The sequence below is a fragment of the Echiichthys vipera genome (assembly GCF_963691815.1).
Source record: "Echiichthys vipera genome assembly, chromosome: 1".
NCBI classification, from domain to species: domain Eukaryota; kingdom Metazoa; phylum Chordata; class Actinopteri; order Perciformes; family Trachinidae; genus Echiichthys; species Echiichthys vipera.
The window spans coordinates 8,405,405-8,432,251 of NC_139826.1; the positions used below are offsets into that span (position 1 = coordinate 8,405,405).

Below are 26,847 nucleotides of genomic sequence, written 5' to 3' on the forward strand. Positions count from 1 at the left end.
TCAAGTTGATTAATCTAGGCAGGCTGCACAATTTCATAATGAAAGTAAGTCTGTAATATGAAAATGTTTTGTAAATGTAACCCAGGCCGTATTTATACTATAACCAGGTTTCATAGTTGTATGAAACATGGTATATATGCATGTTACTTTGGACAAAAGTGTAATAAATGAATGTAGTGTCTATATCTTTACTGCCAATCCATTGAATAAAAGATGAAAATGCTCAAAAAAACCCTTCAAAATGGTCTGTTTACTTATACTGTATTTGTTCATTAAGGGTAATATTGTGTCAGTGATTGATAGCAAGATAGCAGTTATGACATCTCTGTCATTCATGTATTCATTCATTTATTATGAAAATGTGGTAGGCCTAACTACACTGTGGGTAAGTAATGGGTAACACTGTTTTATTATTGGAAAATGAGAAACATGCAAGATTTCCTTTTGTATTAAGCAGTAAAAAATATTGGTACGTCTGGTGGCTCAGTGGTTAGAGAGGACGCCCCATATACAGAGGCTAAGGCCTTAACGCAGCGGCCCGGATTCCATTCCCACCTGCGGACATTTTCTCACCCCCTCTCTCTCCTGTTTTCTGTCACTCTTCAAAAGCTGTCACTATCAAATACAAAGAATAATTTTTTTAAAAAGCAGCAAAAATAGTTATAGTTAGTTAATAGGCATAATGTGTTTGAGGTCATTTGCCTTACTTGACATTGAACATCCTGTGATGTGACTATTGCACATGCTGAACTGATATACTGTGCAGCCATAGTATGCAATCTATGAAGTTTTGTGATGAAATAATCAACAGGATTCCAGAGGAAAGTGAGGCCGAGGTTTAAAATAACCTACATTATCCATCACAGACAACATTCCTTTGTAAATAATGAGAAAAATTCCAAGCCATGACAGAGAGAGAGAGAGAGAGAGAGAGAGAGAGAGAGAGAGAGAGAGAGAGAGAGAGAGAGAGAGATAGAGAGAGATTTTATTTTTAAAATCTACTTTATTTGGCATTCATTTTTCAACTGTAAACAATGTACAAGTTAAAAAATTAAAATGCAACCTTGATAAATAAATAGATAAATAAATAAAACATTTAAATGAGGAAATCTGCAAACAATAGTTCTCCAGCCTGTGAATGTTCTCATTCGTCCAGGTCATCGTTATCCTCAAAGCTATTTCAGTCAAAAACAACTGGACTGGTTGTTTGTCTAGGAAGACGTTTCACCTCTCATCCAAGAGGCTTCATCAGTTCATGTACGCATCTGACCAGGCTGGGACTGGTCCAACTAACTGGTGTGGAGATCCAGGTATTTAACCTCTCACAAGGCCGATGATGTCACTGAAACCCTTTGTGCTGCAAAAGCCCACGCCCGTCGTTAGAGTGACAGTCGTTGGTGGGCAGTTGGTTTCGACTTTGTTAGTGCTCTATTGAGTCTGAACGACAGTCGTTGGGGTCACACAGGGCCATGTGTGAACAGTTGTTCTTTGAGGTTAGATTGTTGAATCTCCTGGGAAGGGATGAAAGGGCAGCATTGTAAATTGGAGATAAGTGGTGTCTCAGACCTCCTCCTCTGTTTAGAGATGGTTTTTCCACTTTTACATAGATGGCTTCTTTTACTCCTCTTTCAAACCATCTGTCCTCTCTGTCCAAGATTTGGACATTGTTGTCATCAAAGGAGTGGGCTTTCTCCTTGAGGTGTAAGTGGACAGCGGAGTCCAGGCCTGAGGAGTTAGCTCTCCTGTGTTGGGCCATGCGTTTATGCAGTGGTTGTTTTGTTTCTCCAATGTAAAGATCTTTGCATTCCTCGTTGCATTGGACAGCATAAACCAGGTTGCTTTTGTGGTGGTGTGGTGTTCTGTCCTTCGGATGTACTAGTCTCTGTCTGAGTGTGTTACTGGGTTTGAAATACACAGGGATGCAGTGTTTGCTGAAGATCTTCCTGAGTTTCTCTGATACCCCAGCCACATATGGGATGACTATGTTGTTTCTCCTGTTATCTTTTTCTTTCTCAACCAATTTGGTTTTCTTTCTGGAGGCAGCTGCCGTTTTAACAAAGGTCCAGCTGGGGTAGCAACAAGTTGTGAGGGCGCCTCTCAGGTGCTTGCGTTCTTCCCCTTGAGCCTTTGAGCTAGTGGGTATATTGTCAGCTCTATGTTGCAGTGTTCTGATAACTCCAAGCTTGTGTTCCAAAGGGTGGTGAGAGTCGAAAAGTAGATATTGATCCGTGTGAGTGGGTTTTCTGTATACCACATTGTTGGAGAAAAGTAGGAGAAAAGCTTAAAAAGAACACACCAGTGATAAAATACGTCACATAAAAGCACCTAGGTTTAAAAATCATCTTCATCATCAATGATTTTGGCTTTTACTCTGACTAATAATTTTCTTAAACGATAAATTTCCTTGTCTGTGAGCACTTCTTCAGACTTTCCAGACTTCCTGGTGAGAGGCCGAGCTGACTGAATGAACAGTCGCAGGTCATCGAAGTGATCCTCCACTGCAGGAAGTCTGGCACCTTTTGTAATTTCTAAAAACTTTTTTATATTGTCAGGAGTGTACAGGTGAGTCTGCTCCTCCTCCTGAGTGAGGCAGAAGTCACTCTCTGCCTCTGCTGCAGCCTTCACCTCCTTCCCCACTCTCCTGTTCTTTGATGAAGACACTCATGACTTTTTCTTTTTTGTGAGATTTTAAAAATCTCCTCATCAGACATTTCCTCATCATTAAATTCCATAATCGTTGTTTCATTATCACTGTTTTCAATACAACAATCAGTTTGTTTGTTTTCTTCACTTGTTTTTTGTTTTTCATTTTCTGACTTTTCATTTGAAGCAAGATCAGCACTTGAAGCGCTCATGGAGTCCACCTCGACCCCCGAAGGCTCAGCAGCCTCCGCGGGCGTCGGGGCAGCCTCCCCGGGCGTCAGGGCAGCCTCCGCTGCCGCCGCGGGCAGCGGAGCGCCCCCCCGGCTCCCCGATAGCCACCGCGACCGGCGCCGCCGTCTCAGACAGCGGAGCACTCGGCGCAGCAGCCCCGGGTGCCGGCTGGCGCTCAGCTCCCGTAGCGGCAGCCGCAGGCCGCTGCCCCGCCCCTCCAGCCGGGCAAGAGCGGACTAAATTCCCCTCCGCTCCGCAACCAAAACATTTCATGGTCTCAGACAAAGCGAAGACCATGTAATTAAAGCCCTCCACTTTAAAAGAAAAGCTCAGGTTGAGATCACTTGTCGTGTCTTTGAGGATCATGTACACCTGTCTCCGGTGACACACGACATGCTTCAGCTGCGGTGACTTGCAGCCCAAAGACACCATTTTTATCGGGGAGACGAGCTGGCCATAGCGAGACAACTCTTTAGCCAGCACTTCATTCTTAATGAACGGTGGAGCATTGGAGATTGTTATCTTCGTGGCCGGACTAACGAGGGGGAGAACGGGAGTGAAGGTGTCGTGTAACACTAGACCGTTCTCCACCACTTCGCTAACTTTAGCGGTGCTATCCAGGAAGATAACAATGGCTCCGTTCATGCAGGAGGCAGACTTAATACTGCTATATCCCACCACTTCTCCCACTGCTAGCCCAGCTTCCTCCACAGAGCATTGCACAGCCGGGATGAGTTTGACGGCATGACGACGTGTCAGCCGTTCAAACTCTGAGGCAGCCGCCGCTGCCACCGGCATTGTATCAAACAAAAAAACACCACCACCAAACCACCAAACACCACAAAAACACCTCTAACTAAAGACAAACTGTGAACACATAAACACACCGAACAAAAAGAAGGAATAAAGTTGGAAGAACTCACTCACACCGCTGAAAAAGTTCAGCACGCACCACGCTCTCAGCACTCACCACGCTCCCAGCAATCCGTCCTCTATTCACACAGAGAGAGAGAGAGAGAGAGAGAGAGAGAGAGAGAGAGAGAGAGAGAGAGAGAGAGAGAGAGAGAGAGAGAGAGAGAGCTTCTTGACTAGAAAGTTTCTAGTGGACAGACTGTCTTATTTCAGTTTTTAGCTCTGAGAGAGATTTCATTAATTATGGCTACACAACATATGAATAGTTAAATTGATTGGTATTCCCTTTTAGCGCCATCATCCTGGCATTCTATTTAATCCTCTATCTCTCTCTTTCTCTCTTACTGACTCTCTCTTTCAGTCCAGTGTAGGCGTCTCATCTGCATCCCACTCTCTGCTTTGAATGACTCTCATCCACTCTGTATTCATCATACCCTCTGGTGCTCTGTTTATTTTGTATGTGTGTTTGTGTGAGAGTGTGTGTGGGGGCTAAAAGTGCCGACCTCCTTATCTCTTCCTTAGCAGGGACAGGTGCTATGGTTGTCAGGTGTTCACTTGGTTTCCGTTTCACAAGAGATCCTGAAATTGGAATCATATGCACATGTATCATAGATATGTTTGTGAGTGTGTGCGTGTATGTGTGTGTGTGTGTGTGTGTGTGTGTGTGTGTGTGTGTGTGTGTGCATATACTATTCTTCCGTCTATCTCTGTTTACCAGACCAAGAGACTGATGAGACAGATTGAAGCCAGACGATGCATGATCTTTTTTGTGTGTTCATAGCTGCTGAAACAGAATGACACATTCAGGAGGAAGATTTAATTTTTTTTTGATTTGTAGACGAGTCTTTAGAAATTATTGACAAAAGACACAGTATAAAGGAAATGTGAGAATAGTTTTTCTCCTTAAGTTAATTGCATACAAGCTCATAATTTCCTGCAAATGTACAGTATGTCCCTTCTGTGTGTGTGTGTGTGTGTGTGTGTGTGTGTGTGTCGTTGCACAAGAGATGGACTATTGCCATGGTGGGGGTGTCTGCCGCAAGGTGTTTGTCACAATGGCTGGTTCCTTGGCACTACTGTCCACGGTTAAGGGTACTTGTGTGTGTGTGTGTGTGTGTGTGTGTGTGTGTGTGTGTGTGTGTGTGTGTGTGTGTGTGTGTGTGTGTGTGTGTGTGTGTGTGTGTGTGTGTGAGAAAAAGAGATAAAAATAAACAGAAAGGAAAGAGGTAGAGGGATGATTCCAATTTACAGCCGAAGAGGTGTAAAGAAAGACATGTCACACGCATAGTGTCAAATGTAAAATATAAACTCTCACACCCCTACACGTTAAAATACACACAGGTGCACTCAAACACTGCTGCAAACGTACATGCCAAATACAATTTACCAGCCCAGAGGTAAAAAAAAATGTTGTCAGGACGGACTGCAGTCAGCCAGAACTCTAAATGGAGAGAAAACTGTGGGGATGTTTTGCAAAAGCTTGTACCACATGGAGATTATTAATACGTCTCACAGCCTGTTTCATGAAGACAATACATTGCCTTTTGTGTTCAGGGAGTCCAGATTCTGTGGTATAACACAAAGGCTGACTGAACTAAGTCTGTCTCGTAGCTACCGAGATAGTAAAGGCTAACCAGCTAAGATAACAAGCAAGTAAGACTATTTCACCGGGGTGGCCAGGAGACCAAGTTACTGAGGTGCTGTAGTAACAACTCAGGCAGCGCAAACTGCAGCATGAAGTCTATCCTGAGTTGAGGCAGTCCAACCGGCATTGTTTATTATTTTCCCACCCATGATCCACCTAGTTCCGCACTTCTGTGCTTTGATTGAAGGATTGCTGTGACAACAGTGGCTGGCAAGTTGGCTAGCTAGCTTGATAATTTCATCACATACTGCGGATATATAAACGTAATATTCTATGATTCCACCATAATTTAATGCTACACTGGTTCATGCTACTGTGGTGTCGAAGACATTTATTTTAGAAAGGTAGCAACAGGGCATCCATCGATACAACACCGGTCCCCACAGACAAACCCAGGGCAGCTAGGTTTGTCTGTGGCTGTAGGACCTGGAACTCACTGCCGGCTTCCTGAGAACTAACACGGACACACTGCTGCTGGAGGCAGTGCTACTCCTCACAAATGTGAGGGTTTTACTACACGATGCTCATGGAAGCACTGCTGCTTAAAGTCCTCACCTATAGTTCCACAGAACATCCAATTGCAAGGACAGTCGAGGCAAAATGAATGGCCGATCACGACACAGTAGAGTGGGACTAGGTCGTGGGGAAAGAAATAACGCATCCGACCCCGGTGCAGCAGTTCTCACTGTCTGAACTTGAGCTTCTACTGTGGACTAGAACTAAAATCCAGTTCTATCGGAAACACTGAACGTATTACATATCAAACAAACGATTTGAAGCAAATCAATAAACCTGAATTTAGATTACAGACAGATCCACAGTGAGATAATAATGATAATAATCTTTAATTATAATCCTCCAAACAGTTGTTGTAAACAGAGCACATATTTATAGTTTTGACACTGACAGAAGTCTCTGAAGGACTGGAATTTATATGTAAAGTTGATATCGACAGCGCTGTGCAAGATTATCATCTTGACTGTTGAAAAATAATAATGCTAACATAAACAATATGAGCATTTAACTCACCAGGAAAACTGGAGCACACACTTCTTGAACAGTTCTTTAGTCCAATTAAACACACAGCAGGCTGTATAATTAGTCCAATATTTGAATGAATAATTCCCCAAAAGGCACAAACACATGCATCCATTCAGGCAGTTTAGTATCCACATACACCAACAGTGCAAAGCAGCCGCACCTTTAATTATGCAGAACTTTAGGCCTTAATATACTGTAATTTCAGTGGGCGAGTTATAAAAAAAATCACCTGTGTACAGTCATCATAAATAGTAAAATTAGCTTCAGATACCAAATCTGTACCAGGCTGCAAATATGTTTATTTCTGCTGTAAAGTTGGGCATTTTAACATGGGCCTCTATGGTGATTTGCTCTGTAATGGAGTCAGCCTGTTTGATGAACTGCAGTTTTTGGCACCTCCACATTGGCTTAATTACTCAGACCTGGAGGTTGCCACTTGCCCACATCACAGTGGTAATACATTGAGATTGTTTACAACTATGAAACACAAATGCTTTTAATATTGAAGATACACATGAACAATTCTTGCAACAGTGATATTTTTCAACCTTCACTCTAAAAAATAAGCAAGGACAGCATATTTTAACTCATTTACACACACACACACAACACACACACACACACACACACACACACACACACACACACACACACACACACACACACACACACACACACACACACACACACACACACACACACACACACACACACACACACACACACACACAAACACACACACACACACACACACACACACACTGTATATATATATGACTTTGGTGTCAAATAATTGATCCTTTTAACCATGCAACTGTGACACAAAATAAGTGGAGTGCAAAGAGGAAGAGATCCATAAATCCCTTAGAGGAATATTTCACAAATTATGTGGGCATCCAGGCTGTGGCGCATTATTAAAACACACAGCACAGTGCCTTGTTTTTGTGTGTTTGTTATTCCCATTCTCACGTTGGTGTATTGTCAAGCTCACAGGAAATCTGTCTGAAAAGACCCAGATCCTAACGGTTTGTTCTTTGGTGTTTTTCTAACATCTAAACTGGTGAACTGGATAATATACAAACTCTGATTTTCCCATGCAGTTTATCAATAGTAAAGTATACACATGTAACATCAAAAGTTTAGGAAAAGCATAAATAAAACTAAGCAAGCCGAAACTTCAGCTCTAACCAGATGCTAATTGCAGATGTTCCCTGGCCCCCCCGGACCATTTCTGTATTATACAGCATCTATTCCCCAATGGTCATAAGGGAAACATGAACGTCATTTTTATTTTCGTACATGAACGTGAACAAAGATGAGATGAAGCAAGCCAAAGCTAGTACCATAGCCAATTTTAATAATGCTAATCATAATAAATAGAGCTTTTTGCATAGGATCAATGGAGGATGTCCTGTAGTGCCAACGGGCTGAGCTGTTCATCATCAGATCACCCAATCTAGCTGCTCACCAGTTAGATACTCGATGTGGCGCTGTAACTGCCACAGAAATACACCAACAAGGAAAAGAAGAGACGAGAGAGCCGCTGTTGTGTATAATCATAATACAAATACCAAGATTTCATCTGCAAATCTGGCGACTTTCCAAATCCTCATCCATCCTATAGAGACATCTGTCGACTGTTTCTGGTGTTATTAGATACTTTTGTGGTGTTTTGGACTCAAATCACTCTGTAGTTAGTGTCCTCACCGAGCAGAGGGTGCTGCTGTGAGCCCCTTCCCCGTCCCAAAGCACTCATATGTGGGCACTGTCTCGCTACTTTTTGAGACCTTCTTGGAAACTTTATTTATAAAAAGCTACTAGCGACCAATTTAGCGACTTATTCAGATCATCAGGGGAAAGGGAGAATTATATGGTCATCTTTGATGGTATTCAGGTTCACTTGTGCACATGGCATGGATCAGCACCATACTTGTGAAGGTAACACTATCAATGCTGAAGGTTGTGGCGCAACATATGGTGTCAAGATTTTCTGGAAAGGCCTTGCGTCTTTCAGCAAGACAATGTAAAACCACATTCTGCACGTTTTACAATAGCAAGGCTCTGTAGTAAAAGAGTCTGCCAGCCTGCAGTCCGGACTTGTCACCTATTGAAAATGTTTGGTATATTATGAAACATAAATATGACAAATGAGACCCCAAACTTATGAGCAGCTGAAATCCTACATCAAGCAAGAATGGGAAAACTTCCAACTTCTACTTTCAAAATGATATCACTTGGTCTCCTGAGTTCCCAAACACTCAGGGTGTTGTTAGGAGAAGAGGTGATGCAATAGAGCAGTAAACATGACCCTTTCCAAACTTTTTTGAAATGTGTTGCTGGCATTAAGTTCTAAAAGGGGATATAGAATGATAAAATTTGAAGACATTCCTGTAATATTGCATTCACCTCAAAGTCTTATGAGTTCACCATTGAGTCCAAGTAAAAATTTGTGCCACATTTAAAGAAAAATCCCTCCAGAGGTTCATGAGATATCACATTCACAAGATTGGGATTTGCAGACAACCCCAAAACATAATGCCTCTGCCAGTGCAGATCCAGGATGATCTACAAGCAGACATGGATAGACTCATTCAAATCTAACAACTTGACATGTGTCTGAAGACCAAGAAATGCAAAAAGTAGCCCTTATGAAAGCACAGCCTATAATATGACCTCAGTATCATCAACCACTGAACAGCAAGAAGTTAAAGTCCCCCTCTCTGACACTGACTAGAGAGTGTTGTATCTGAGCAAATGTTGTCACTAGAGAGGTGCTTCAACTGCTCTATTATGAAACCTGCTCCTACTGAACAGCATTTGTAGGATCTTGTAGGATCAACCAGGAAATCGTTGTGATGAGGGCTTGGTTTAGACATCTTGATGAGCTGTTTGCACGCTATTTTTAAACCTCTGGTCTACTCATTGACCTCCGCTGGAAGCTAGAACTTAGTTACTAAAGTCTCTCAAGGTACCGTAAGTATGCATGGAAGTACGAGCATGAGCAGAGGAGGGAGGGTGAGGTGTTTTTTTTTTTACTTTCTAGGTGGGAAATCCATGTCGTAGTAGTTTTTAAATACTTTGACATGTCTGGAGTGGGACTTGACTAAATGCTCAACAACAGCAACCATTTATAGTGATTGTTGTGACCCCTAACTAAAAGAACTGGCAGTCTGGACCAAAACTTATGTTGCATACTGCATGATGGGTGATGTTGTGTAATGCTAATACTATGAATATAACATAATAATCAATTGCAAAATCAAATGAAACTCAACACCTAAATGTCGCTGCATCCCAGGTCAGAGCTGCAATGTTAGCATAACAGAGAGGGCCAAAATACACAGAGCTAAGGCCATAGCACTACCTAGTGAAAAAGTCATATCATGCCATTCTTTGTTAAATTTCATGGAAAACAATTTGTGTATCCTCCCCATGATTCAGATCCGCTCCAAAATGAATTGGGTTCTTCCTTGGCCCATGCTACACCCTTCCACCAATAAGTTTCATGAAAATTAGGCCACTGGACAGACAGACAAACAAACCAAGCCAAAAACATGACTTAAGGAAATAAGGAAAGGTAATACTAAAGAATAAGTGAACTAGTATAAGATTTAAACCTATTCATGGCCTGGCAGGAGCAGATATGTATCACATACAGTATAAGATGGCTTTTTTATTGTGAAAGGGAAATATTTTAAACAGAGCATACCTTTATGCCTATATCTTCCACAAATATACTGTAGGTGTATTTAACTGAGCTGTCTTTGACATTAACTTCAAGGCCACAACCATGACTTCCATTATGTACCAGCTTCACAGTATATTTGAAAAAGGGAAGACTGCTGAGAAATAAAGAAGTTTGCAAATGGGCTATATACTGAGGGGTCAAATTTTGAAATCAATAATTATAATGAACACTTTTAAATAAAAGTATCAAAACCCAGGTCAATTTGACTATTTAACTGGAAGTCTAATTCAGCATGGTTCTTGTATGGGGCATAACCCGTGGATAACCTGTACACAACCTGCAGAAAATTTCTTTGCATTTAAACCCTGACGTTTGCAGTACAAAGTACTAAGTCTGCGTTTGCAATTCATTCTGCTCCTTCTTTCATGTAGAGCAGCTTTTAATTATGAACACTTATTTTATGCTCTTGTTACTGACTTTCATTCGAGGTTTGGCCATTTCAGTAGTTACATGTATTCATCTCCCACCTGGAAACCTTTACTCTGATACAAAAAAAAGCAAATGGCTTATACAAACGACAGCAGCCTGGATGCTTTGCTCCAAATTTCTCATTATCCAAACCCAAATAGGCTATTGTATGGTGCGTGGCTGGGGCTGATAGGGGTTGCATTGTAGAATAGGCTTACGAGAGATTGTGATAAAAAAAAAAAAAATGAACTGAATTGGTACAACAAAAAAAATATATATATATGTTCACTACCCATTTAAATGCAGATTATTTCAATACTGCAATTAATGTTGACATCAATTGCATCTCCATGAGGTATTATTAAGGATAACTGGTACAATAGGTGCTAAATATAAAGTCCACATGGTGTGTGTCAAGGATGTTGTAATGCTTGTAGGTGCATTAAAAATTAAAGGTCTGGTCTGAAACCCTGCAGGGACTGTTGTCTTTATGACACTTCTGCATTGCACTTTTTGATACACTTAACATCAGGGTTTACATAAAGATGAAAGTAAACAGACACGTTTAATCTAGTTCAATTTTGAGATAAAGTGCTATTAATTATACATAACCAAAAAAGTGCAGTGCTGTAGGCTAATTATGTTTATTATATTTTCAATATAAAACTTGATGAATCACCATTCATATCTACAGACCACCTGTGCGAAACACAGTTCATCTTCATGTACTCTTCCATTGCATTAAAACGGTTGAAACAGCAATAACAACTAAGGCAAAAGCCTATGTGTCACATCGATTCATTTTGAAAGGGCAAAGGTCAATGGGGAAATGCAAACACTTGCGTCATCACACTAACTCTGACCAATGGTGTAACTTCATCACTCACTCATTCACTCACTTACTGACTCAGTGACAGACCTTCACATTCATAGAGCTGGTCATTGCGTATAGTGTAAAGCCCATTCATTTGACAAAAATAAATAAAAAATGGCTCAATGTGATGAATTTTGATTCAACTCATCGACATTAAAGGGGCATCCCCAATTGTGTGATTATTTTATGCTTAAAACACAAAACGTGTAGCTCCATTTACCTCAGTTATGTTGTTGTGGAGGTAGTAATATGAGTTTATCCACAGTAAGTCAGAACATATGTTTTAAATAATAAAATGTAAATAATACTTATTTGGGTGAAGTGATAGACAGACAGACAGACACGCACGCACGCACGCACGCACGCACGCACACACGCACGCACGCACGCACGCACGCACGCACACGTTGATTGTACAGATGAGGTGTTGTTTCTGCTGGGCAAATATGCCTGACGCGCCTCCTACAGCGCCTTGGATCAGCTGCAGGGTCATCAGTCGGGGACCACCGCTCATTGGAGTTTCGCTCTCTTCACCTGGAAAGCCTCCTGGTGGCGGAGCGGTGGCAGGGAGATGTCCCTGCAGCTGACCCATCTCATTGCTTTGCCCCCCAGTTCTTATCCCTTCTCCTCAGCCACAGCCAGAAGCTTCCCCTCTCTGCGAGGACCTTGGTTTCCCTTCAGAGCTTTGCCCCGGTTGTTCCCACATCTCGAAGCAGCCTCGTTGTTGATGTGCCGACGAAGCCCCGACAGCCTACTTCCACAGGGTAGATGGTAGTGGACCAGCCTGCCTCTCTGCACTCAGCCGCCAGGTCTGCATACTTGGCTGCTTTGCACTCGTAGGCGGCTTGGATTCCCTCCTCCCAGGGGACGGTGAGCTCTACGAGCATGGCAGACCTGGTAGCAGCGGACCACAGTACGATGTCTGGCCGGAGTGATGTGGTGGTAATCTCCCGGGGGAACTACAGCTGCTTCCCGATGTCAGCCCTCATGCTCCAGTCCCTTGCCTTAGAGAGGACATTCCGGGGGGCCCATCGGCTGGTGTCTCCTCTGCCTTCCCCTGGCCTCACAAACCTGACAGGCAGCTGTTATGGTGTGGGCTGGTTGTTGGCCTCTCGTCTGCCGTTCTCCAGGACTTCGGCCAATCTCGTCAGGACTTGATCATGTCGCCATCTGTATCGGCCCTGCGTCAATGCGGTCTTGCAGCCGGACAGCAAATGCTGTAGGCTGGCGTTGGGTGCATTGCACAGGGGACAGCTCTCCTCCTTGCCAAACCATGGGTGGAGGTTTCTGGGGCATGGCAGGGTGTCATAAGTTGCCCGGAGAAGAGAGCTGAGGATGGCTTGTGGCATCTTCCACAGGTCAGCCCAGCTGATCTGCCTCTTGATGGTGCCTTCCCAAGTGGTACACCTTCCTTGACGACCTTGTGAGATAGCTTTGATGGTGTACTGCTCCTGGTTTGCCCTTGACACTTCTTCCACGACCATTGCTTTGCGTTCCCTCTTCGTGGCCTTGGACCAGAGACATGGATTAACTCCCCAGCCAAGCCCCGTTCTCCCTACTTGCAACCTGCCAACTATCTCCTGGTGTTGGAGCCTGCCGATGGCCTTTGCAACCTCTGGCCCGGCTTGCCACTTCCGGCCTGTTCGGGTGGGTACGAGGGCATTCCTCACGGTAGGATCCGAGGATTCCTTCAGCTCCAGGACCAACCTGGCCTTCTACTGCTTATAGCCCAGGGTGATGGACTGGATCGGCAGTTGCAGCAAAGTTACCCCAAACAACCCTGTGTCGGAGAAGCAACGTGGTAGTCCTAGCCACTTCCTGATATAAGAGTTCGCTAGCCTATCCAACCCGTTGGCTGTCCAGGATGGAATCTCGCACATCTTCAGTGGCCACATGACCCTTTGGTACAAAGTGAATTTATAGCACCACAACTTGTACTTTCAAGGGAGCTGGCTCTTGACGATGCTCGCCAGGCCTTCCGAGAGTTGTTTCCGTGCTGCATTGCCTGCATGCTTGTCCGACAGATCTGCAGATACTGCCTCCCTAGACTTTGGATGGACTGGTTGGCCAGTAGAGGGATCTGCTCACCTCCTGCGACAAAGATGGTACTGTCGTTCCTGGTCCCTTTAAGCAAGGAGAGGCTTCTCGACTTGGAGGGTTTTATCTTCATCCGCGCCCACGTCACCAGCTCATCCAGCCTCTTCAGGCACCTCCTTGTGCATGGAGCTGTCTGCAGCACCAAAGTGACATCGTCCATGTAGCTTCGGAGTGATGGAAGCCTCTGCCCTGTCTGCAGCCTTATTCCTCCTACAGACTGTCTGGCTCTGCGGAGGATGATCTCAAAAGCTGCGACAAAAAGGGCTGGGGAGATGGACCACCCCATGGCAATGCCAAATTCCAACCGCTGCCATCCTGGTATAAACTCCTGGAGGCTGAAGCACATCTGGAAGTCTCTGAAGTAGCTGGTTACCAGGATACTGATGGAATCAGGGATGTGGAAGAACTCCAATGCAAACTGAATGGGTTTGTGAGGGACAGAACCATAAGCGTTTGCAAGATCGAGCCACACCACGTGGAGGTCGCTTTTTTTCCTGCTTGGCCCTCTGGATCTGCCCCCAAATCATGGAAGAATGTACCACACATCCTGGAAAACCTGGCACTCCTGCTTTCTGGCAAGTGGTGTCAACATAGCCATTCTCTGTGAGGTTAAAAGGTTAATTCCTTGGCCATGACTGCAAAAGAAGATCTTTCCCTCGACATTCAACAGTGCAATGCTCCGGAATTGACTGATGTTGCGGGACTCCTGCTCCTTCGGAATAAACACGGCCACAGCTCTTTGCCACTCTGATGGTATGAGTTGGCTCTTCCATGCCACGCTCATGAGCTTCCATAGCCATTCAGCACTTGGGGGCAGTTTTTGTAAAGCCTGTAGAGGATTCCATTAGGCCCAGGAGCTGATGCTGACCTCGCCTTCCTGACCACTGCTCTCACCTCGCTCAGCCGAGGAGGGGAGGTGTCGAACTGCGTGGTTGGAGGAGGTGGAGGCGGGAGGTATCCTGGCGACCCTAAGGGAATGTTCCTTTTCGGATCGCTGTATTGGTCCCTGATGTACTGCTCAAGCTCCTCCTTGGTGGCTTCCAACTTCCCGCTCCTCTTCTCCTCCAGGAGCTGCCGGGCGTGCTTGAAAGGATTCCTCATGAAGCTGGCTCTTTCTTTCTTTTTTCTTTTTCCTGCGCTTGCGAATGCGTTCCGCTCTTCGTATTCAGGCCAGCTTTTGCCTCAACTCGTCCCAGAGCACCTTCAGGCCTTCTCTCTCCTCCTCTGACGCTTTCCTCCATCTCCTGCGGAGCTAGCGCCGGTTTTGCACCAGGGCATCGATCTTTGCCTCCCTCCTCCCTTTTCTCGCAGGGAGGTTGTGCCGCTTCTTGGCGAGACTTCCGAATCTGGTTTTGCACTCTTCGTACAGGATGTCCCCGAGAAGGTTGAGTTTCCTATCGACTTTACCACGGAGTGAATGCTCTAGCACTAGGCTGAGGTCTGAGTCCAGCTTCTGCCATGTCTTTGCATCGCTTGCTTTAGGCCACTTAATGCTGCACTTTCTTCCTGGTTCCCTCTTTTCTGTCTGCTGGGTAGCTGGGGGATCAGAGGGCTATCCTCTGCATGCTCACATGCCAAGGGGTTACTGCTACTCACAGGGGGTTCTTCCTCTGCCTCTGCCATTTGCCTGCCAACAACTTTTGGACCCTCGGCTCTGTGGTTTTCTCCCCGGCTGGGGGGCCTGCTTGTCTTATCTGCCGGAGCAGTGCAAGGATGTTGTATGCCTTTCTTCTCGCTCTCCTTCCTCTTTCTCCCCTGATGAATCTGCAGGCCCCTGTATGTGGTCACTTTTCCCCAACCACACCTCCACAATCGGAAGGTCTTCATCTCGTTGTCAGTGTTCGTTCTGGTCGTTTCCGTCTAGTCCGTCTAGTCCATCTTCCATCCCGCCTCTCGGAGGGCCTTCGGGTTGTTTCTTCGTATTCGTCTCCCTGCCACCCCCTGCAGCTGACCCATCTCATTGCTTTGCCCCCCAGTTCTTTTCCCTTCTCCTCAGCCACAGCCAGAAGCTTCCCTTCTCTGCTTCCTCAGCGAGGGCCTTGGTTTCCCTTCGGAGCTTCGCCCCGGTTGTATATATATATATTGATAGCAGTAGTAAAATATAAAAACATGTATATCCATACCAAAGATGCATTATGAGCGCAAGCACTCTTCCACCCTTCCTTCTCTCCACCCACACTGCTCCAACAGTGCCGCAGAGTGCACTCATGCTTAATGATTTGAGACAGAGGGCCAGATAAATGTGACCGGTTCAGTAACGGCAGCAGGCGCACAAAGAGTGAGGCTTCTGCCTGCTCACTATGTTACATATGCAGGGAGCACCGGAGGCGCCCTGTAGTATGATCCCCGCTTTACTCTGCCTCTGGTTGGCATAGACATCTATTAGGGCCTAAAAGCCTTGGATTAGAGCAACACATGCTGGGTAAGTGGTTGAAAATGGGACATGAAAAAGGTTTTAGGACATTCCAAGAACAAAGCATATAGTGAGCGTCTGTTCTAATCTATGAGATATATGTCCCTGTAGAATGGGTTATGGCACTGTGTGTATGTGCATCTCTCTGGGTGTGTCTCTGGGTATATGTGTTGGTCTGTATGTGTGTACATACAGGCATGGACATACATGCTTGGTAATTCTGTGTATACATTCCCATGTTTATGCTTTTGTGTGTGTGTGTGTGTGTGTGTGTCTATGTGTGCTTACATGTATGCCTGTATACTCTACAATGTAAGATGTGTGTATTTTTCCAACATGTCTACAAATGTGTGGATGTTGCTGCTAACAAGGCCAGCATATATCATTGCTTATCAGAGATGGAGAAGATGTTTCCTCGGGGTCAGTGAGCAGCCGTCACTTCACATGAAGACAGCCCGGAGGTAGGAAGTAGAAACATGAAGCAAGGGATGGGTGAGAGACAGCACAACGGACTGGGGACAAAGCAGGGTGGGGGTGTAGGAGGGGAGTGAAGGAGGGCATGCTTCCTCTAGTCCAAATCATGCCAACTGTAGACTGGAGGTGGGAGAGAAAGAGGGAAAAGTAAAGAGAAGGGATGAAAGAAAGATTGACAATAATAAGAGGGAGCTTTAAAAGAAGAGAAATAAGTAGACTAGTGAAGGGGCAACTAGGGGGATGAATGAGCACAAAACAATGTGGATTTATTACATAATGCTGCATCAGATAGAGGTCAGTACATCAGATCAAACACAATCGATGGAGGCAGGCAATTCAGGTGGAAAGACTAAATATTATAAGTAAACTAGAACAACCTCCTTGCAGTTGTATGCCTCCCCCAACCAGTCAAGTTGCAGTTTACGGTAAAACTGTCCGGACTTACATAATACATGTTGTCAAGACTTTGAAGGAATTTAATAAAAGGTATTAAGTGTATTTTTTTGGGTGAATCAACACAGTTTCAAGATTAGCATCGACAAAGTGTCCGTCCGATTCACGGCATTGAATAATGGATAGACACATTATGATATGACAGTGAAGTTGGCCTTTGACCTTTTGGATATGACGTCATGATTAACAGACGAGTTATGGCACCACTTACTTCCAGTCTCTACTCCCCTGTAATGACCCGGTTTCAACAAGAGAGCTGGCTGCTTGTTTTTTTTTTTTAGTTATGGCCTAAAAAGTGTCTTGTGAGGTCACAGTGAACCTGACCATTGACCTAAATGGCATGAGTTAACATTGAGTCCAAGTGGATGTTTGTCCCATATTTAAAGAAATTCCCTTGAAGCATTCATGAGATATCACGTTCATATGAATGGTATGAATGGAAATCCTGAAAATCACAAGGCAGTTGCAATTTGCACCAGGGGGTCAGGTAGTGATGTCCAAATGAAGCTTCATGAAGCATTAGTTGTATTTGTTGAGCCCACTAGATGGAGCTCTTGTATTAAAGAAAAGGGCTTAATGAATGGCAATTCAGTGTGTTTTCAACCCTTTGTTGAACAGAGAGCTACAACTAGTGGACTCAGAAAATAAAAAAAAATTGTTCATGATGCTTCATTTGGACATCACTAGTGTCAGGAGCCAACAATGATGTTTGCATCCAGTTTTTGTTGTCTAACCTTAACCTTGTACTTTTGTTGTCTGGATCTAACCAAACTATGAAAACAAGTCAAGTGAATTTTAAGATAATTTCATGAGGGATTCAAAGCCAGGTCTCCTGGTCAAGAGTCCAGTGCCCAATCCAGTCACCTCCCATGATCCCACTCTTTATAATACTAGAAGGCTGTGGGCGAGGGGCCATGTGCTGAATCTCTGCTGTGAGGCTGATATCACCTGGGTGAAAATAGTAATTCTGAAGATATAATGTCTCGGGCCACGGCTTTCACCGTCACAGAGGCATGGCAAGACAACAGGATGGCCAATGCTACTCCATCTCCAGTTATCCTGCTCACTTAAAACAAACTCACCTACTGCCTCTCTCAAGGAATCACTCTTTTCACAAAAGCCATAAAACGTAGCTGAGAAAGAAAAGGAAATGATCGAAGCCTGTTTATTGGCGCCAGCATTTCCCCTTAGCTGTCAGTAAATACTTCCTCCTCTCGGAGGAGGGTGAGTGGGAGTTTCTGTATTTATGGGTTTTAATAGGAAGAGTGTGATCATCATATTGACCGGCCTGCTCAGGTCCTAATGGGCACCTTAAATCTCAGGGAAACGTTGTATTCTGGGGTGAGTTACAGGCAAATTAACATGGAGAGGGAGGCCAACAGGGCTGCTTCTGCTGAAAGGGAGGAAAACAATCACTTTAATGATTGTCGGACATTTCTGATGAGTTCAGAGGGAAGGGGGGTCATCAGTAGCAGAGATAGAATGAGGTGGGTTTGAGAGAGTGGGCAGAATCCAACTTGTTCCCCTTCCATTATAAGAGTCATAAAATACTTTACATGACCAAATTTTGGGCTCTTTGAAACAAGGTATTGGATCATATTACAAGCATTATGGTGTCACATTTTGGCTCACACACTCTGCTGTAGACAAATTGTGTATTGCCTACGTGTGCATCAGTATTAAGCTCACTACCCTTTGTGTGTTTATGTGGATATGACTGGTTTTTTAGTTAGTTTAGTTGAGCAGAACTCTCAAAGCAGCTTAGATTTTTGTTTCAGAAACTGAATTTCTTCAATTCATTTCTTCTGTGTTGATGTTCATGTACAGTATACTATTTTACCTCATGTAAGATCTACTACACAAGTCCTACGTCCAGTTACAGTATTGTTTTTATTAGTACTGATACAGTATAACTGAATTGTAGAACTAAAACATTTAATCAATTAGTTGCTCAGAACAAAAATTTCCTCTTCAACAACTTTTTATATTCAATGAATTGCTAAAAAGAAATTTTAATTTTTAACACTTTTTTTCTTATCATCAACAAAGGTAAACAACAAGTCAGGGCATCCTAGTGCATCCAATCCTATCTGTGAATGCTGAGGATATCAAGCTTCAATATACTGCTTACAAATGTTTTTTTTTTTTTAAAGGCTATGTCATTTCCTAAGATGGGGGCAGTGTGTCAAACTGTGTTTCACATATGAACTCTGCTCCAGTGCAGTTAAAAAAAAAATGATTTTAGATATTATATTATGGTTTACTGGTTTGGTATGGAATGATTTTTATCCAAATCAATCCTAACCTTCCTACTTTCATGGCCCAAACTTTGCAGAACTCTTTATTTGTGATTTTGTAATTAATGCACTTGGGCGTTGTAGGGCAATCTGGACAATGTCAGGAGAATCAGGTCTGGAGATAGACCTGAGATTCTCTGTGTCAGACGTACTGTATTCTCACTTACTGGAAATACTCTGTTTGGTTTAGCAGAAAGGGGCAGAGGGGATGACATGCCCTAGATTGCACCGTGCTGACGGAGCAGGTTCATAATTTGGTCATAAACAACCGAGTCTCTTGGCGTTCTTAGAATTTATTTTATTAGTGTCAGTCCGCACAGAAGTAAGTTCACGAATATCTCCATTTAGACATTTCCTTGCCTTTTTTGTGTAAATAACCTTTCTTCACTGACAGAGGTTTGTTTTCCTGCAGCATAATATAAATGTCATCAACACACCCCTTACTCTCTGTGAATACACTGGAGGAATTCACATATAGACTCACTCAGACTCACTTTGTACTAGGTAGCTGGCAGGGTAAACACCGTTTGATGCTTGGTCTAACTGAATAGGACATTTAGATTCTCACATACAGCCCCGCCAGGTAATGTCTAAATAATTTCAGGTTTGCAGTGCATGTGCTAAAGGCGCTTTAGTCACTAATTGCAGGTCATGTATTTGTGAATATAAGTATGCTACTTTATTTGCACCCTTGGGAAAATTCTTATTTATATTCTTTTATTTTCTTTATTCACACACACATACACACCAGGGAAAGATGTCAGAATGGTGAGGACTTTGCTAATTTAGCAATCAACAATAGCACTGCCTGCAGAGCCCTTTGTCTGACTGTCTCTTGTCATTAGGAGCACAATAAGACCCCGTGGTTCGAAGCAGATAGCCGGCGTGAGTGCCCATTACCTCCTGAAAAGACCTTTATACCCATTGAACAGGTGTATTGATAAAGTATCGACTTTTCACCCACAAAGGTTTTTTTTCTGACAGCAACAAGTGTAGGCGGAGTAGCTTATTCCCAACACAGATAAAGGAGATGTTGCTGCAAAAAAGTACCATTAAAATAATTGGTAGTGGCAGAGCTTATGCCTATGTTTTGTTTGTCTTTGTACCTATGCAAATAGATGGGATAGAGAGAAGGAAAGTTACTAGGAGAAACGTAAATTATACTATTTCCGATTTCATTGATCGAAATTCAAACCTTATTTCAATCAATTTGGGATTTGGAATTTTATTTTTTTGCATTGTTATTTCATGTTTGTGTAATAGGAACAGATGCTACCACAAAGACACTTGAAACAACAAATCTTCAATGTACAGCATTACAGCATTTATAGCTATTGCTTATTTCCTATGCCTGTCCCTAGAAGGGTTTTAAAAAAGCACAGCCACATTGAAAACATACAATCAAATCATACAAAACATATATATTAGAAACATACCGGTACTAGGAACATACACCAGTATCATGGAGTGTAGTAGAGTGTAATGTAGTCATCAATGCTTAACATGTTCAGATATCTCAGGACATGACAATGGTGTGATCTGGTTAGCCTTTTGTCCAATATTTTTAATGTACAACTTTAGAGTCTCTGTAATGGTTTAATCACACATACAACCACCTGCTCCCATAAAGGAGCACAGTAACTGAGGTGTGATAAAATCACTGTGTGCATACATATTTGGCCTCTTCAAAGGTTGGACAGTTGAGTTGGCTTTTATGGTTCTGTCTAAGTGTTTTACTTGTTTGCCAAATTTCAGGAGAGGGTCCAGCATTAAGCCAAGGTATTTGACCTTGGAAACTTGCTCTATTAGCTGATTGTTTATCATCAGACCAGCTACCAGTCTACACTGTACTTGGTACGTGCTGGACTTGAACCATCTACCCAAGCTAAAGTGCTAAATATTTTCATGGCTAGAATTATTAACTTGATTAATCACTTAGTCTTCAACATGTCAGATAATTCTGAAAAACATGTATAAGATTATGTTTTCAAGCTACTTGTTTTGCCCAATAATTAGCAATCCAAAACAAAACCGAAAAGATATTCAATTAATAATCATTTAAAATCCAAAATGCATGCTGTGGAAAATACATAATTGGATTTCAAAACAAGGGACATCACTGTGGCCTCTGTGAAAATTAAAGTATTTTCAGAAAAAGAAAAAGATGAAATATGTATATACATCTACAACATCTTTCTTCATCACTCCCCATTTCAGCCACAACAACAGGATATTGATTGGACTAAATTAGGGCATTAGTACTGTAGTTGATTATAGGTTGAGTCAATAAACCATTATTCAATTAATTGCGAAAAAAAGTAAATGGAATATAATCAATTGTTGGATTAAACGGTTAACGGACTGCATTTATATAGCGCCTTCCTACCATGTGATGCCATTCAAGATGTTAGACTGGTCAATTGGGTGACACTAGCTCAAGGACTGGACACTTTGACATGTGGACAGGAGGAGCAAAGGATCAGATCACCAACCCTGCAATACAAGGACAACCTACTCTACCTTCTGAACCACAGCCAATACCCCTACTCTGTATTATCGTACAATATGATGTATTATAACACTGATAAACACCAATAGAGATCCTATGGATTAACATATGGCTTAATCGATCTATGTATACTCATTGCCATTGCCAGTAAGGCAATGACATCCAAATCCAGATAGACAGCATACACTTGGTATAAAAGATACAAATTTGGCAGGCACATCAGGAGATGTCCTCCATCCTGACAGGCATTTAACTCTGCCTTTCCGCTGAACTTTAATACAAAGCTTGTCAGTCTTAGAAAGCAAACTTGACATAAAAGTTAAACTTTCAACGATGATGGGCAGAAGTTTGGTCAATGTGTGAAACATGAGAAACAAACAATTCAAATGGCAAAGCAAGTCTGCACTCATCATCTGAAAGCTGATGTAATCAAGTCATGAGTTACAAGTCTTCTCCTAGCCTGATAAAATGACCAACACTATCAATATAAAATGACCGTACTGACGGTGAATGTCGTAGCTGGTGTATAGAGGAAATTGTGCCTTGAATATCTGAGTAATTGAATTAGTAAAAGTCATCGTATTACCCTGTAAAACGATATGCAGATTTAGAAGGGGCTGCAATTTATGAAGGGGTCGAATCACTTTCGAATCCCCATTTACCACACACACACACACACACACACACACACACACACACACACACACACACACACACACACACACACACACACACAGTGTCATAAATACAGTTCCCTATTCCAAATTGCTTCCGTCTCAAAGTTGAAATGTGTGACTCAGATGATGTTTTGTTACAAGACAAAATTGAAATGCTCCTCACACTTTGACTGAATATTCTTATGTCTTCATGACATGACCTGTCAGGATTTAAATATCCTTGAAAAAGCTTCTTGCAGAGAGAAGAAGGCTGGTAAAGCCTCTTCATTTACAGAACAGTGGATATGGTGTAGGACATACAACTATACTATAAGGTACATTCATTTAGCAATTCCTAATTTTTTCCCTTGCTTTTATTCATTTATAATTTCTTTGTTATTAGTTTGACCTTGCTTGAAAGGGGACTTAACAGCAAATAGACCCTCTCCTAACATGCTGTCACATACTAGTCCATTGCCCTAAACCCTCCTCAGCCATTTGTGCATGAAGACGTTTGTGTGTTACCGTGTTTGCAATGTGGTTAAAATGAAAATTAACTCATTTCTAACTAATTATGATGATTAAACAACAAAATCCATTATTACTTAGTTGAATGAAAACTAATGTGCAAATGAGAAGAACAGATTATTAGATGTCCAAACCTTTTTGATTGTCAATGATAAAGTTGCCCTCCTCGTTTCCTGTGGTGATCCTATAAGTGATCCCGTCTCCATCAGGATCCTTCGCCAACACTGTGGCAACAAGCGTGTTGGGGCCCGCATCCTCAGAGACGAATGTGCGATATCTGTAGAAACACAAAGCAAATACACAATCAACACCTTGCCTACACAATCAGCAGGAGGACACTCAAGAAGTGAGACAAAGTTTAGTCAATATTTCAACTCCAGTTCCATCGACCAGTTATTCATGTTCAAAGTCTCAGATGCCTACATTGCTCCATTACATGCTGCAATACCACATAAAAATATTGACGATATTTATCATACGTTAATTTACAGAGCAACCAAATGCACCAGTACTTTTTGTCACTATATGGTATACTGTTGTCTATGTAATTTCTAATTTAGTTAATCAGTGGCTCTTTATATTTCAAACTCAACTAGGGAAGACAAAGAACAGTTGATTTCATATACTGTTCTGAGAAAAAAATATATACAAAAAAAAGTATGAGATTAAGAAACAAACTTAAATGCAACATCTCTGGGGCTGCAGCATTAAAGTATGGCTGCTGCTGCTGTGATTAGTTGGTGTTATTGCTGAAAATGCATCAACATCAATATTTCAAAGCAAGCAGTGACTTTGTACAAAACTTTTTCATAGTATAGTAATATATGAAGTATATATACTGTATATTTATAGTAATTCTGAGTGCTGCCGCTAAAATTTTACATGATCATTAAGAAAGGAGAGAGGCAATGAAATAGGAGCCAGATCCGCCAGACCCGGTTAACTAACAGCTACTTTTGGATTCAAATTCAGAGCTTAAGCTACCATTTGGACAGGATCCACAGATGCCACAGGGAAACCCTGTGTCACAGCCATGACGTCACTCGGGTATAAGTGCCGGCGTCCCTCAGTCCTACTTGTCTTTCTAATGTGACTTAACGTCGCTACAGGAGACACACAAATGTTTGTAATAATAGACCAACTTTGCTGGACAAAAAAGAAAGTGATCACTGCTCAACAAAGTGATCTCACTTGCCTGCAGAAGGAAGAATTTGGAAACGGATATTGCTACGAACAGAGTTTGCCATTTGGGGCCCTGAGTGATAAGAAAAGAAAGCTGTTGTGTTTTTTTACCCCAGCGGTCACAACAGCTCTGCTTTGAAACATGTAATCAAGAAAACAAAAGCTCAGACCTGCTCCAAGGTCACATTGGTCAAAAACTAGCCCAGGTGTTACTATTTTCCAGACTCTGTTAACATACTGATGTTACACAGTTGATATTCCTAAATCATGTATGACTTTGTATTGCGCCTAAAGAAAGACGTTTCATTCCGGCTGATATTAACAATGATTTAACATAATACAGTTATTATTTTATCTCCATAACCATTGTGATGTTTACCAGATAATACTCGTCTGACTTAACCATGCAGTTGGCATACTTCTATAACTGCTAATTTATTATTTCTCTGTTCAGATAGTGGGCAGAGACATAATGTCCTTTTTTGACCAATATTGTTGGTAATTGTCCATTTTTCCCCCCAGGTTTCCTATAAGACCATGTTCTTATAGTCATGACTTTTTCAATCTGCTTTTTCAATTAATGAAAAGAGAATTTCATCAAATGCTTACAACTGAAGACACATGAGGCCGAACTGTGACTTTTTCATAAGGTAAGTGGTTGTGATCCCAGGCGCACAATCATTACAACATATGGAACCTTTTTTTCCAACATAGCGAACAATCTACATGTAATAGAGATATATTCCATGCTAAATGTCAGGTGTTTAATAAGGATGCAACGATGCATCGCATAAATTTAAAAATCGTTTTTTTATGCTCAAAGATTTAAATCTGTTGAGATGAAAAATTAATTGCGATGACATTCCTCAGTGTTTTTCTTAATTTAGTTCTACTGCAGCGGTACTAATGAGCACCATTGTTAAAATTTTATACGATCATTAACATCCGTTTTTTTTTTACCCAGTGGGGAAATACATGGAGGCCGCCCTGCTATGTGTGATCTTGCAAAGAGCAGAGCAGGGGAGAGACAGGTGAAGTGAACACAATGTTGTCTTTACTGATTAATAGGCCTGGTAATGAATCACACTTGTGAGAGTATCAGGAAGCTGCTTTAAAAGTGACGTCTTTTCTTCGTAAATAAGTGTGGATCCAATTTATGCCAAGGTGCAGAGTGGTCAATGTGAATTTTTAAAAAAGTAAAAAAATCCTCCCTGGAGTACCATCACCTTATCGTGGTGGAATCATCACCTTATCTCATGGAACCATCACCTCATCGTGGTAGAAAGGTTGTGTGTCCATGTGAACCTGAGGGCTGTGTTGTCTGGAGCCTGGTGCTCCTGGTAGTGTCTCCCATGGCAGAGTGGTTCCAGTTGCAGTCTTACCAACCTATCTGCACTCCCTGTGGAGCACTTTCCAGCTCAGTATCCAATACAAAATGCTGTGTGCTCCACGATCATCTAAATTAATTAAACGAAAAATAAACAGAAGAGGAGCTATACAGAAAAACTTGATGAAAAAAATAACACCAAATCTGCGATAATGCAACAAAATTGAAAAATAAAATGTGGACTTTTAAACATCAGACATCTGTCATCTAGAGCTGTATTAGTCAATGATTTGATATAAGATCATATTACTGATGTATTGTGTCCAACTGAAACCTGGCAGTGTCATGAAGAATATGTTAGTCTAAATGAATCCACTCCTCCCAGTCATATTAATACTCATATTCTTCGAGGCAGTGGCCGAGGAGGAGGCGTTGCAGCCATTTATGACTCAGGCCTATTAATCAACCATAAACCTTAACCGAATTATAATTCATTTGAAGGTCGTGTTCTTAGTCTTTCACATCCAACCTGGAAAACCGTGCAGCCAATTCTATTTGTCATAGTGTACCGGGCTCCTGGCCCATACTCTGAATTTCTATCTGAATTCTCAGAGTTTCTGTAAACAGCCGTCTCATCAATGCATGTTACTAATTCAACTTCTTCCCCTGAGTTGTTTGTTCTTTGTCGTCTCTCAGATCTCTGCTGATCGTGGTGGTGCCTGCTGTCATGGTCCTGCATGACGCTTCCTGCTGCTTTTATAACCATTACTCATATATACTATCATTAGTTTTATAAATTATAAAATTTGTAGCCATAAAAACACCATCAGTGGTATGTCTCACTGTATCACAGCTGTTATTATCACTACTCATCATTGATCATGTTTGCCGCCATAATTGTTATTATCATTGTCATATTCTATCACCTTAGCTGTGCTTGTTTCTACTATTCTGCTATATTAACTGCCATAAAATATTAGTCATATCCACATTATTATATATATTATTATAGTAACTGTTACTTTTGTAGTTGCTTGGATCTCTGGAAGTGTCTCTCTGTCCATCTGTGTGTCTTTTATCTCTTTCTCTCTTCTTTTCTTTCTCCCCAACCGGTCGAGACGGATGTCCGTCCTCCACAGAGCTGGGTCTGTCTGACATTCCTGCCTGTTATAGGGAATGTTTTCGTTGCCACTGTGTGCTAAAAGGAAACATTGTTGGGTCTATGTAAATCATAAATAAGTCATAGAGTGTGGTCTATATCTACTCCGTAAAGTGTCCTGAGATAACTTTTGTTATGAATTGGCACTGTAATTAAAGTGCTCTGCTAGTCATGGATTGTCTATAATAAACACCATAACCCTGATCTGAAGCTGAATTTTTTGGACACTCGGGTGAAGAAAGGTGCGGAG

The 26,847-nt window shown here is 42.3% G+C and overlaps 1 protein-coding gene across 1 annotated transcript in view; it reads right to left on the reverse strand.

The window, feature by feature from the left end:
- The window catches only part of LOC310947763 (neural-cadherin), a gene marked incomplete at both ends in the record, with an annotated part of 416,747 nt that overhangs the window by 212,235 nt on the left and 177,665 nt on the right, over window positions 1-26,847 (reverse strand). The window contains one exon of the mRNA XM_083914685.1: window positions 23,064-23,206. Coding sequence (XP_083770811.1) covers window positions 23,064-23,206 — 143 coding nt within the window. The remainder of the gene's footprint in view (window positions 1-23,063; window positions 23,207-26,847) is intronic.